Below are 12,767 nucleotides of genomic sequence, written 5' to 3' on the forward strand. Positions count from 1 at the left end.
TTTCAGACCTGTATCTTGTTTATAGCCATACCGAGAACTAGATTGCCGTGTGCCGGATTTAAAAGTTTATACAGGCTGGGTTGCGGAAAAGAAGCCAAGAGTTGCTTTTGCCGGCACGCTTCGGAAGATAATCAGCGCCAGAAACCGTGAGAAATTGGCAAATGCCGATATCCATAATATTATAGCTCCAAAAAACAGAACGTCTGCCAGGACATCACCGCCAAATGATAGCCTCGCGCTGTTGTGATTGCACAGATTCTTTCGTTCCAGTAATCACGTGCTGTGCGCCGTCATTCGCCAATTTATTCGTCGCGGTGGTTTGTACGTATCTGTCGACAGTCAAAGTGAGATAGATTCGCTGACATTTTTTTGAGCGTTAGCTATTCAAAACCACAGGGTAACAAGTTTCCGAAGTACCATCTTTAGCAATTTCAAACACCCAGGTAGAAAGAACCTTTAAAAAGTCTCTGGTATATCCCAGTGCACATTTTCCCCGTGAGGTTGTATACTGGGGCCCGCCGCATAGCGCCAACCAAGCGCCTCAAAGACAGCTACCTCTTCTTTGACTCTGTGTTTTTGAAACTGAAATACCAATCCCTCAATCAACTCAATCGCCGCATAGCGCCAACCAAGCGCCTCAAAGACAGTTACCTCTTTTTTGACTCTGTGTTTTTGAAACTGAAATACAAATCCCTCAATCAACTCAATCAACGTGTTCGCACTATTTACTGCACAATGAAGGACAATTGTACCTGCGAAAATTTTTCTTATGTCGCCGCACCACACATCGAAACACAACAACTCTACATGTAAGCTTGCTGTTTTGCGAGTTGTTGAACCATGCAAAAATGCTAATGGTGGAAATGACGACAGAAAATTACGGGGCAGTTCTTCCGCTGCGCTTGTTTATTCCCAGAAATTCTAATGTATGAAGGAATGTTCATCATTCCACTTAAAACCATGATTCCGAATTTTCAAAAGAATGAAGATATTATTTCAAGGACTACGTTTGTTACATTTTCAGGCAGAGGGCGTTGAATCCTGCGACAAGGCATTGGTGCGGATAATCGTCTCTCGGTGCGAAGTGGACCTGGCACAGATCAAGGATGTGTACGCCAAGACTTTTAATATGACACTACAGGACGCCATACGGGTACGAAGACAACAAATTTATGACGTCGCACAGCTGCATTATAAGGCAGCCACGGGTTAATTTCAACCATATTGCATTCGTTAACCTTCACGGAAAATTCGACCCTTGGGAGTTTTCAATTTCGCATCGATCAGAGAAATGACTGGCGCGTAAGGGATTGGACCATCTATCTTGGGCTAAGCTACCGCGGCGTATCTAGTATTTTACAACTGGTAACGCGGAGCGCAGACATAAAATTCTTGAACAAAGCAATCAAAATTGGTTTTATAACAACCGCCTGCGTAATCCAATAGCGCAACGAAATTTCTAAGTCATAATTTTCTTCTGTGGGCGACAGTGGATATGTGAACATTTACACAGAGCATTTCACATTTGTTTTAGAGGGACAAGTCTGGCGACTACAGGGATTCCCTACTTATCCTGGTCCAGGGAAAAGTATCAAGGCCACGTTCCCGATCCGACGACTCCATGGTAAGGCTCGTTTTCAAAGCAATTATCTCTGATGAGCGACCTAAAGGCCGAACATGTGGTGTGTTGGTCGCTCTGTCTAAAACTACATGAAACCAGTTATCCCCAGTGTATAAAATGACTCGGTACCTAATTTCTTTGCGGCAAATTAAATGTTCCCTTGCTCACACGGGCCCACATTATTCAGCCTAAAGAAAATCGTAGCCGTCATTTACGCGCCACATAGTCATAAAACTAGGAATAACCGTCCTATTTTAAATTGCCGGTTCGACGCTTATGTGGGTTTATGACAGCCAATAAAACAAATTCGGCACATTCGCAACAGTTGCTCAATGACTTGGCAAACAGCGAAGCTGGCTGCCCCACCTAGCTTATTCTTGGTTCGGCTAAGTTATGCGGGGTTACACTTGGAGACACTGCCACGTTTCCGGCGTGGTTATGCTTCGACATTCACTCAAGTTTTATGCAGGATGTACGCGTCCCTCTGGGGTGCGGAGAAGCTCCATGAGTAGCGGTGGGAGCAGCGGGGGAGGTTTTTTTCGAAAGTTTTGAAATCGCTCGGTAGCCACCGTTCAGATTGTGTGGTATGAAGTGTGGGACACTAATTAATAACTTGATTAACGCTATCGCTGTTCGTCCTTTTAGCTTTTTTCATTTCACCAACAATTGCTTGGCGCCCTTAAAAATGCACCACTCGTATTAACAAGCATTACAACGAGCCACCCCGCGACGCGTTCCCACAGCCCTGCTTATACCAGTTGGATCGTGGTGCCTCCGGCTGGTGGCGGCACGTTTCGTATACCCGAGCGCAGCGGGGCACAGTTACGGTGGTGTTGGCGCACTTGATGGCGTTATCGCTTCGTAGGGTTTTCTGGCGCACGGTCACCGGATCAATCACTAGCCTTAACATCATCGGTGTTAAAAACGCCTTAACAACGGCATCAAAAGAAGCGGACATAAAACCTCGCCATCCCGGAAGATGCCGCGCGAGCACTACGGAAGCCGGAAAATTGACTGAATTGAACGAGTTTGGGTTATGTTCAAATGGGAAGGGGAAAAGGGTGAGTGAAGGGGAAGGTACACGGCAGGGGCGACGTTAGACTATCTCGATTCTATTTAATTTCTTTCCAAGTAAGCATATCCGCGGAAATTTTTGATTTGCTCAGGCATTCATTGCAAGCGTTTTAGAAAAATTCCAGCGAACGCAGCGGTGTGAGCGATCGCACAACGACAGTGATCATAGAGACAATAAAAAGCTAGACCGTCATTATGCCAGAGAAACATTCTGTGTTAAATGCCGTCATTGTTGAAACAGTCTATTGCCCGTACACCTGCTAAAAACCAACATCAGAAGGAGCTGTTATCATAGGTAAAATGACATTACCTCATTAAAAACAATGGAAATGGAGCATAAAGCATAGCCCGTCAAATATACAACAGGATTACACTGCGGTGTCCATCTGTGCACAAATCAGCATAAAAAACTAGAAACCAAAACACACTGAAAACTTGTATAAAGCACGTTGAACGGCTTTGTAAAAAATGATGTAGAATGTTGCTATTTCAATAATGTACCGGGCAGTATTCCTTGATGAGAAATATACTCCACTTTTTCGTTTCGCATAAGTTGTTAAATCCACTTCATCATAAGCGGCATTAAGGGCGCTTGAAGGACGCACATGGCATGAACGGATATTCCTGTTGACGTGCGCGAGCTGAATGCAACTGTAGCAGTGGTTTTTGCAAGCGTAACTATAGGAACAGCACGATAGTTGGTAGAAGAGGCGTCTTCAAAGATGGGTCATGGACAAATAAACGCCTGCACAAATTTGTTACCTTGTTCACGCTTACATAATGGTGTGCAAAATACAAATATGTCGCTATGGTTCCGCTAAACCTCAGGTCGTGTCCTCAAGATTCTAAATGCAAGCGACCGAATGGACGTCTGTGTTTTAACGACAAGGGAACTGTTCGCAGAATACGCTTGAAGTAGACACAAAGATTCCGGCGACCAAGGTATCCGTGAAGATTTTTTGTGACTACAGCCAACCGAGGACACAATGGTCGGTCCGCGCTGTAAAATGGCTCTAGGTTTAGAGCAATACTGCAAGTTCGGCTAGTTGGTGCAATATTAAAAACACTTAAAGCGCACAAAAAATGGGGACATACAGGAGCGACACACACAAGCCACAAGCACTTGCTCGCAACTACCGGTATATTGAAAAAAACGCAAAATTTACGCATGAACACAAGTCGTAGATTAGACCTGCATGGTGCTAATTAGCGCGTGTCCTACCCGTGAATAGAGATAGATGATCTGGTTACACCCTTATGTTGCTTGTTAAAGGAGGCCTCGACCACCCTCTAACAAATGAAACCCCTAAAGAAATAAAACGCAAAGAACAAACCCCATAAATGAAAAGGAACTCTTAATTGCGAGGGAATATTACATGGATCCACTCAACAGCGCTCTACTAAATTCCATAAGAAACTCCATAAAGTCCGCACAGTAGGCGTTCATAATTAAACCTACTGAAAGTCACCAGTAACGATGTGATAAGTACCGGCTTGACCGACCGGCGTTGTTATCGCACCCGTAGACGTTCGCAATTCGATGCATACCCCCGTGGCAGCCAGGAACAACAGGCAGGTCTGACCAGAACCGGAAGCATTATGTATACACCTGGAGCCGTCGAAGCGTGTGTTGATGGTGCGCTGCCGCTGCACAAAGGCACCCACCCCTGGCTTCGGTGGTGGCCAAAGGCATGTTAGCGGTGTCTTAAGAAGGCAGGAACTGACGCGTCCCTGTAGCACGCTCTTGCCAAAGTCACGACCTCGATATCCAGGCAGCCTTACCCCTGCTCAGTTGTTCAGAAACTCTCCGTAACCTCGTGCCACCCCTGCTCGCTTTCGTCTCCTGTCTCCTGCAGCACCAGCGTTTCTTCCAAAGTTCCTTATCCCCCTCTCATAGCGGCATTTCCTTACTGGCGTATCTTTCATTTGCATCACTGCTCCGTTCTTATTTCGCTACATCCTCTGAATAGTTTGTGGGACCTTCAAATACATCTGCCAATGGTCACGCCATTGGCCCGAATATAATTTTTGAGCGCCTTCTTTGAGCGCCGCCCTGTATTTTGTGTAGGCTCCTCTTTTTCGATGTCGCCTTTTTGGATTTTTCAAGACTCATGACAGTCGTGCTTATATACAGCGTGCAAGCTATTGCACATTACTCTTCAGCCTGTAACGAGACACCATAAACAAGAACCTTGGTTGTAGTTACGTTTTATGCATTCACTCAACGTTCGAAACAAACAGTCAAAAATTATCGGACGCTCGTTAAATGAGCTAATTGTGTTTTGTTTCTCGCAATAATTTTTGCAGCCTGCCACATTGAGACCCTACGCGGCTTTTAACGCTCAGGCAGATGCAAACACTCTATGGACTGCTATGAAAGGAAAAGGTAAGTTTATCCGTAAGCTGTTGTCTAGTCAATATTAACTTGATTTTTTTCGTGGTTATGAATAATAACGCACCAACGCTACAGAGACGAGGCGGGCATTAGTGGAAGGCTTTGGGTTGTATTAGACCACATGGGGATCTCTAACGTGCGTTGAAGTTCCGAACACACGGGTGTTTTCGCTGTTTGCTTCCATCAAAAATGTATACGCCGTGACCGGGAAACAAACCCACGTCCCTCGGCTCACCACCACAATTTCTTAGCCACTGGGCCTTTTCGGGCTTTTTCGCTTTTCGGGCACCATGCAGGCTGATGCTTTCCGCGGTCGCACGCGTAACGTTTCCGCCTGCCGAAGAAGCTTCGTTCTTCTCAGCGTTATTCATATCTTGTAAACGTCACGATACATCGAGAAACTCCATTAAGCTCGTGTGACAGATGGTGACGATCGACATTCTTCCCTACAAACACAGGCCATTCCGGAGTAACACTCGCGCAGACGCCACCCAAACCGCTCATACTACCGGCGGCTTCCTCCAGAGTCGGAAAAGTTGATTCGCTGCACTATAACATGAAACCCGCCAATATCGGCACCACAGCCTTCTGCCCCACCAGTGTTATGAGATGCTCCCTGATATTGGTGCGACAATGTAAACAGGAAACAGAAGAGCACGTAACCTTGCAACGACCCAAATGGTGACCTATCAAGGCCCGTTTCAACGTGACTCACAAAGCTCCCAATCTTAGGCGCACATAAAGCTGAATTGGACGTTTTAGCAAGGTGGCGTGTTTTCTGGCCTGCTCTGCTGTTTTTCGACGGTTAGGGGTGCCTTGGTTGCGGGGAATCTATAATTAAAGCTACTGTTGTGGCCCATTCACAAAACCAAAAAGGCGCACAAAAATTGTGTGACTGTCGGCGTAGAGGTTGCCTGGCAGTGCATGCGCAGAAGGAACGTTTTTATGCATCAGTGCTACCAGTTTTGCTTGCGGGGTTGTTTGGTTTCCAGCCTGCCAGTGCGCGCCTGGAGAAACAAAGCATCGTTCCAATCTTCCATAGGCTTCCACTATACAGGCACCATTCTTCTCTTCTGTTCTCTTCGAATTTTCATAACGTGGTATAGCGTGCCAAAAAGATAAGAGAACTAGCCGGCGCCAAATTAGGTTTCTACTCTATTGTCAGATCACCCTCAAAGAAGGTTTTTATCGGCTCTCACACTCACCTAAACGATTGAAGAAATACATAAAGAACATATTCACGACAGATTGCAGTACCGGAATTTAAAAAAAAAGAGCCAGCCTTCAAGCCACGCTCCTTCATGTCGCACCTACAAAACGTCCGCATGGGGGAAGGTAAAGAAAATACGCGCACGATTAGACTTTCAATAAATCCGACGTATTCGGTTCTCTGCAGCGGACAGCGCTGCGAAAATAATCTCTCAACGGCAGCCTGCTGTAGTATGTTTGTATGCACAAGTGGCAACTGGTTGCAAGGCGAAACATTTTATCTTAAGCAGTACCACCACACGAGGTGAGGCATCCCAATATTGTTTTTTTTTTCAGCTGACGTAGGTGCCCTATAAAAACACGGCTTCAAAATTTCACAATCAACCCTCATGGTGGCGCAGCTTGTGCTCTCATTGCAAAACACATCGTACGACAAAAAAGTTTGTGCGCTCCGAAATTACAGCGTATAAGCTCCGAGAACGGAGCGACTTTATCGCAATCACGAGTCCTTTATCTTCCCTATTCCTTCCATAGCCTGGTTCTGTGCTCTGGGAGTGCACAGAATTTAGGCAGATGGTGCTTTCAAATTCGTTTCGTGCGATTTTAGACTTCCATTTATATGTATATTTTTATATTTGTTTCTAGCTGTACCCAATCACAGTATATAGATATCTGTACTGTGTGGATCTCTTGCATACGTAGGCGCTGACAAGACGGCCATCATGGAAGTTCTCTGCGCCCGTTCCGGAGACCAGCGACAAGAAATTGTACGGGAGTACAAGCAGATGTTTAATCGCGTAAGTTCGCTTTTGACCACTTGCTTTTGTCACACAGTCTACATTGCTGCATCACTTACCCATATCGCTCTGAAAATCTTCTCTGGCGTTAGGCATCATCGACATCGTTAACACTTGACATATAAGATATCCCAAGGTGAAAGCTTGATTACTACAAGAAAACAAGTTTGATATTCATCTTCTTTATAGCGAATGCATCTTTATTAAATTAAAAGTTGCGCGCCTGGCCTTCTATACACCCTGAAGTTTTGACGGGCAATGACGATTTGGAGAAACATTGGTATTGCTTCCGTTCTTCCCTCCCTAATAGTCTTATGAACACACTCTAAGATTTGGGGCACTAATTTTATTCACTTCTGAATGCTCCACAAAAAATACAGAATATGGGAACATGGGCAATGCCTGCTTAAGGGGATCTCAAGCCTCCCAATGAGATATGAAAAAAAATGTTTTGAATACATTTACTTGACCGTATGGCTTTCATGCAAGTGTATCTTTTTGTCTATTCATTTCAACTCTTGAGAGATTTCGTTCGGGACAATCTGCCAGTTCTTACAAGCACTCATATTTTTATCGCTGCGACACGCGTGTCATGGCAAAAGGCGAGGTGGTATTTTGGAAGTACAATAATCATGAATACAAATGAATGAATGAATGAATGAAATAATTAATTAATAAAGGCAGGAAGAACTGAAGGAATACAGTAACGAAGGAAAGAACGAAGGAAGAAAGGAACGAACGAATGAACGAAGGAAGGAAGGAAGGAAAGGAAGAAAGGAAGAAGGAATTATTTATTTCAATTGCTGCAATTCGTAACTTAACTGCAGTGTAAGTGGCTCGAGCACGGTGTTATGAACGTGCGGAGAAATATAGTTCATGGCAGCAGGGCCTACGTTTCGGCTGCCTCGTTATTCTATTAAAAAAAGTTTACAACCCAAAATACCGAAAGATGAAAAGTGGTGTCAAGAAGAAGCACTTTTAAACTTTTGTTCTACGGAGTACGCAATAGCCGAAAACGTCACGTCAACCATTGATTTGGGCCGCAGACACGACGCTACACAGCTTGATATGAAGTGACACTTAAGGAGAGCAGTTGCAACTATTCCACAATGGTGGCTCGACATCCCTACCTACGCCCGTCCACCAATGGCGAGGATGATGGTCGTTACGGCCATCTTAATGGCTAGGCCCACTAGCACAACTGCAGTCCTCTTTTTCAAGCACGAAAACTGCGTCAACGGGAAAGTTTAATGGTGCCATGCCGGTAGCCTCACCGAAAAGGCGATACAAATCAATGCTACGCGATCTTAGCATGTGGTGGTCCTGCTCAGCGAAGATCCGTCTTCCTTCTTGGGGGCTCGTACGGTGCTTGGCAGACACCGTCGCCAGATATTCTCGGAACAAATGCCATGCACAAACCACCTTACCTACCAAAACTATTGTCCGGGCCAGGATTGCATCACTTAAGCAGGCAGAGCCAACAAAATTTAGGCTAGACTATGAAAAACGTACGTAATGGCCATATTATGTCCATGAACGACGTAAAATATCCCGTAGTAAGTAACAATGCCCGTAAAAAGTCTCGTAATGCTCCAGGTTAAAAGTAGCTTTCCAATTCTCCACCCACGGTACCACCCGCGAACTTTGACCTTCAAGCGATACACGGCGAAACACAGCAAAGAACTGGCGCTGTCAGGATTCTCACATGTTGCAAAACCAAAACATTGAAATTTTTGCTGAAAACCAGTAACGGTCTGCAGTCGTAGACTCTCTAGACCGCGTCCTTAAGCTCTCTGATGTAGACATTGCCGCGAACCCTGCCGGCAGTTTTGTTCATTTACGTGTTTTGTGCCTTGGTCTTCCCTCGCCCGGACGACTGATCTGATTTCAAAGCAGAGCGCGTGTCTTCTAATTTTTGTGCATGCCGCACCGACTATGTTTTTTTATAGGGAGTGTGTTTTGCCCTGTTTTCACTAAACTAAAATGTGCCCCTTGATCGTCCGTGTTTACAATCTCAACACTTCCAAGAAGAATTACTCGAAACGATAAATGGTCGCTAGGAAATTGCTTCAGCTTTCCATTCGCCGAGGCACGACTGCGCCTGCCGCTTTGTTGACTGCTTCTTGACCGCTTGTTGTTACTTGTAGGTTGCGGGGCACAAGTACGCTTTAAGATACCTTCTTTTCTGAAAGAAACCTTAATTGTGCCTCGCTAAGTGACATATCCGCTGTCATTGTTTTTCTCCGCAACTATCATGCACATAAAATAATAGGCTCACCCTATTTCAAAGGCACAACCCTCTTTGGAACCCTCTACTAGAAACTAACTGCTAGAAATTTACTAGAAGTAGTAAACGCAAAACACGATTCGTATATTAGCACTTACTATTTCTTCACTTAAAACAAGTTGAAATGAATAAACAGGCTTAAATTGTATGTAGTGCGAATGGTAGCTGCTCGCGACATACAAAGAAAACAACGGGGCCTAAAGGTTTCTAAAAACGTTCGCGTAATTCTTCATAATTGCGACCAAAATTTCGTTTCGACAAAGTAATACATGATCTTTGAGCAAACTGAAATCACTAACGTAATCTATTCCGTAAATATTCGTACCACGTCACGACATTCACTCCAATCACAAAATGAGGATGGCCTCTGGGAGTTGGGCAATCGGTATTGTAGTTGAACAGCAAAAGAACGTACACAGCCTTATCTTCCACAGCTTTTCGTGCAATGATAAGTGACGCAACGAAAACTAAAACAGACGTGCAATTATGCACATGTGTTCTAATGAAACCTAAAAAATACCACTACACGCAATGGGTGGGTTGGTAGGAACCAGGACATTGAACTGAGAGGTTATTTAAAAAGCCTTGAGGTTAGGCTGGCCATTTACGAAAAATTAAGAGAGTCGATAATTGGGTCTATACTTTGCTGACAGCACTCACCATAATTATCTGCACGGATATTAGAAAAAATACCCTTTTCATTTTTACACTATTTAGAACAAATTTCACTGCTGTGAATAAATATTGAACATTGTATTCTGACTACACACTTTGTTTCGTTAGCGACCTAATGCTGTATTGTCAATGAAGCCTGGCGCAATAGGTAAATTTTAAAGGGACTAAAGGCAAGCCTACTTATTTGGACTCATCTCTATGTGTTATGTTGGAGCTTTACGCAGTATTTGTAGGTTTTATGTTTGGTTGGGGTTTTTCTTGCTGCATTATGTAGGAAGACAGGCGTATTTTCGCAGTTATAGGTGTGTGTGACCGGGAACTTCTTATTTTTACAAAAACACGAGTGCGTACAAGAAACAGATTTTTTTTTATTTTACGATTCGCTGCAAAGGAAGGTAGTTGTAAGAATAACCGAGCTGAAAGGAAAAACCAATTCGCACATACGAGAGAAAGCCAGTGCAATTTCAAAACACCAATTTTGATGTGCACGCATAACGCACGCACCGCATCAAAAAATGAAGGAAGTTCGCACTAACCCAAAAGACTTGAAGGTGGCGAAGCTATGCGCAAGCTGCAAAGCATAACGACGCTTTCAGTCGACAATTGACGCCGATTGGCTATTTCTCCGCCGCCACAACGACTGTTACAACATCATTGTTGCTATAGGTGTGAGCTTCTTTCATATTTTTGGAAGTGATAATCATTGAACACCACCTAGGAGGGGCGCACGCTATGACATGTCTTTCTCGTTCCGAGCAAGTGTTCCCACGATTACGGCGAACGCTGGTATTTTTAGCCAATCTTGGTCAATCTTTCTAAGTGGGTATGCTTGGCATGACATACGTGCGTGTGTCGAGGTACGCACGCACGAACGCTGGGCATTTGCTTGGTTAATTTCACTTCCGGGTGGTCGCCGCAATCTTGGACAATCTTTCTAAGTGGGTATGCTTGAGTTGACGAACGTGCGCAGGGGACGATGGGCCGTCCTCTCAAAGCACGTCCACACGAGCGCTAGGCACTTTCTTTGTTTCTTTAACTCCCGGACGCAAAACGCGAGGCCTGCGCTCACATGGCCCGCTCGGCAGTTTGTTGGTGTTAGTTGCGGACAGGAAAAAATAAAATTTGATAAACAGCTTCCCTGTTAACAGGAGACTTGAGTTTCCTTATCTTGCAATTTTTGTGTTGTTTAGTCGACCACCTAAAGAAAAAAGCGATGTAATGTTCAATCCAAAGATCAGATAACCCGGGTAAAGCTCACATATAATCCTATCAAAGCAGCTGGGACGTAACGGGTGTTGAACGCTTCAATATTACATTAGCTATGGCGCTAATATTAACTACAATTTTTGAAACAGTGCTCCACAGACGTGCTTGAAGCTTTATTATTTACGAGATTTTCCTCCGGCAGTATCAATACTGAAGCGGCACAAAAGCTACTGAGCTGTGCCTGTTTCTGGACTATCAGAATGGTCTAAAAGTAAGCGTAGGAAACTGTTGTACATGCCTTTGACATTTTTCCTACTCTACTCATGCTCTTCGATTTCTGCCGCGTAAGTTACTTTCCCGAGTAGAAATTTTCCTGCGACTTTCACTAAATAATCTTTTTTCGCAAACAGCAGCACTTGAACCTACTCTTCTATCCCTGGGTGTTCTGGCCTTTAATAATTTTTAAAAGCTACTGACTTGACACAAATGAAGGTAAATATTGGTAGTTTCTCCAGATCAGCAAATAAAAATTGGCTGGCGACGATTTCTCTAAATCCGGCGCGTTCCGCAAGTATGCCTTTCTTAAAGGAGTCGTGAATACAAAATGCAAGTTTGGTTTTTTCGAATTTTGGCCTCGTTAGAATCATGCTGACACCACTTTAGCTTAAACTTCGCTCACATAAGCTGTACAATTAGAAAAAATAGAATGGTAATGCGACAAACCAGCTGATTTCCCGCAGCAGAACCTATGATGGCATACCAGCCAGCTCGGCGATTGGCGGAGGGCGGAAAAAGCAAACGCAAATTAGGCAGAATTTACAAGTTAGCCGAACGAGCTATTTGCGCTTAAATTTAGGGTACATTCTTTTTATGTTAGTAAGATTGGTGGTACAAACAGTGGAAGTTACGAAAGCACACGTAAACATAAAAGTACTGATGCGTACTGCTGTTGGTACTGCGTGCACTATGCTTCTTTTAGATGCACAGCACTGCGGGCCTGTGGGGTTGTCTCAGACGACACTAGCTGGTTTACGCAAGCTACGGCGTCGTACGTGACTATATTTGTCGAGCAAGCACCATGTTTTACGAAACGATTATTTTCTCCGTGAACAAAAATAAGCCAGGTTTAAATACGGTCCCAAACAAACCAAAGGCAGAAAACGGCTTGCTGTGGTGTGGTGGCGCCTTCTAGGTTCACTAACAGTAAGGAAGTCTCCCCTCCCAATTTAAATTAGCTGAAAGACGTGTTCTTATGATGTCATTAAAACGTCGTTCAAACACACAATTTGGCGTGAGAGTCAAAATTTGGGCTTGAACTGATTATGAGTAAAGCATCTTTTGCTTCCCGACAAGCACTGGGGGGCAATATAGACCACGAAATGTTTCGAATAAAACAAACTTGTATTTTGTTCTCATGGCCCTTTAAGGAAGCAGAGCTTCGTGCTAAGCTAAAATCATTTCCAGAGTAGGGTTCGCCTTACCATTAAGCTCTTCTGAATGGGG

General features: G+C 44.3%; 1 protein-coding gene across 1 annotated transcript in view; it reads left to right on the plus strand.

Annotated features, from left to right (window-relative positions):
- LOC144166813 (annexin A13-like) overlaps positions 1-12,767 on the plus strand; it is a 41,924-nt gene that overhangs the window by 28,531 nt on the left and 626 nt on the right. Inside the window, exons 8-9 of the mRNA XM_077696302.1 lie at positions 1,025-1,153; positions 1,535-1,624. Of these exons, the coding sequence (XP_077552428.1) occupies positions 1,025-1,153; positions 1,535-1,624 (219 nt within the window). The remainder of the gene's footprint in view (positions 1-1,024; positions 1,154-1,534; positions 1,625-12,767) is intronic.

This window comes from Haemaphysalis longicornis, unplaced genomic scaffold (genome assembly GCF_048455015.1).
Source record: "Haemaphysalis longicornis isolate Haplotype H1 unplaced genomic scaffold, Haemaphysalis longicornis Haplotype H1 scaffold_19, whole genome shotgun sequence".
In the NCBI taxonomy this organism is placed as follows: Eukaryota; Metazoa; Arthropoda; class Arachnida; order Ixodida; family Ixodidae; genus Haemaphysalis; species Haemaphysalis longicornis.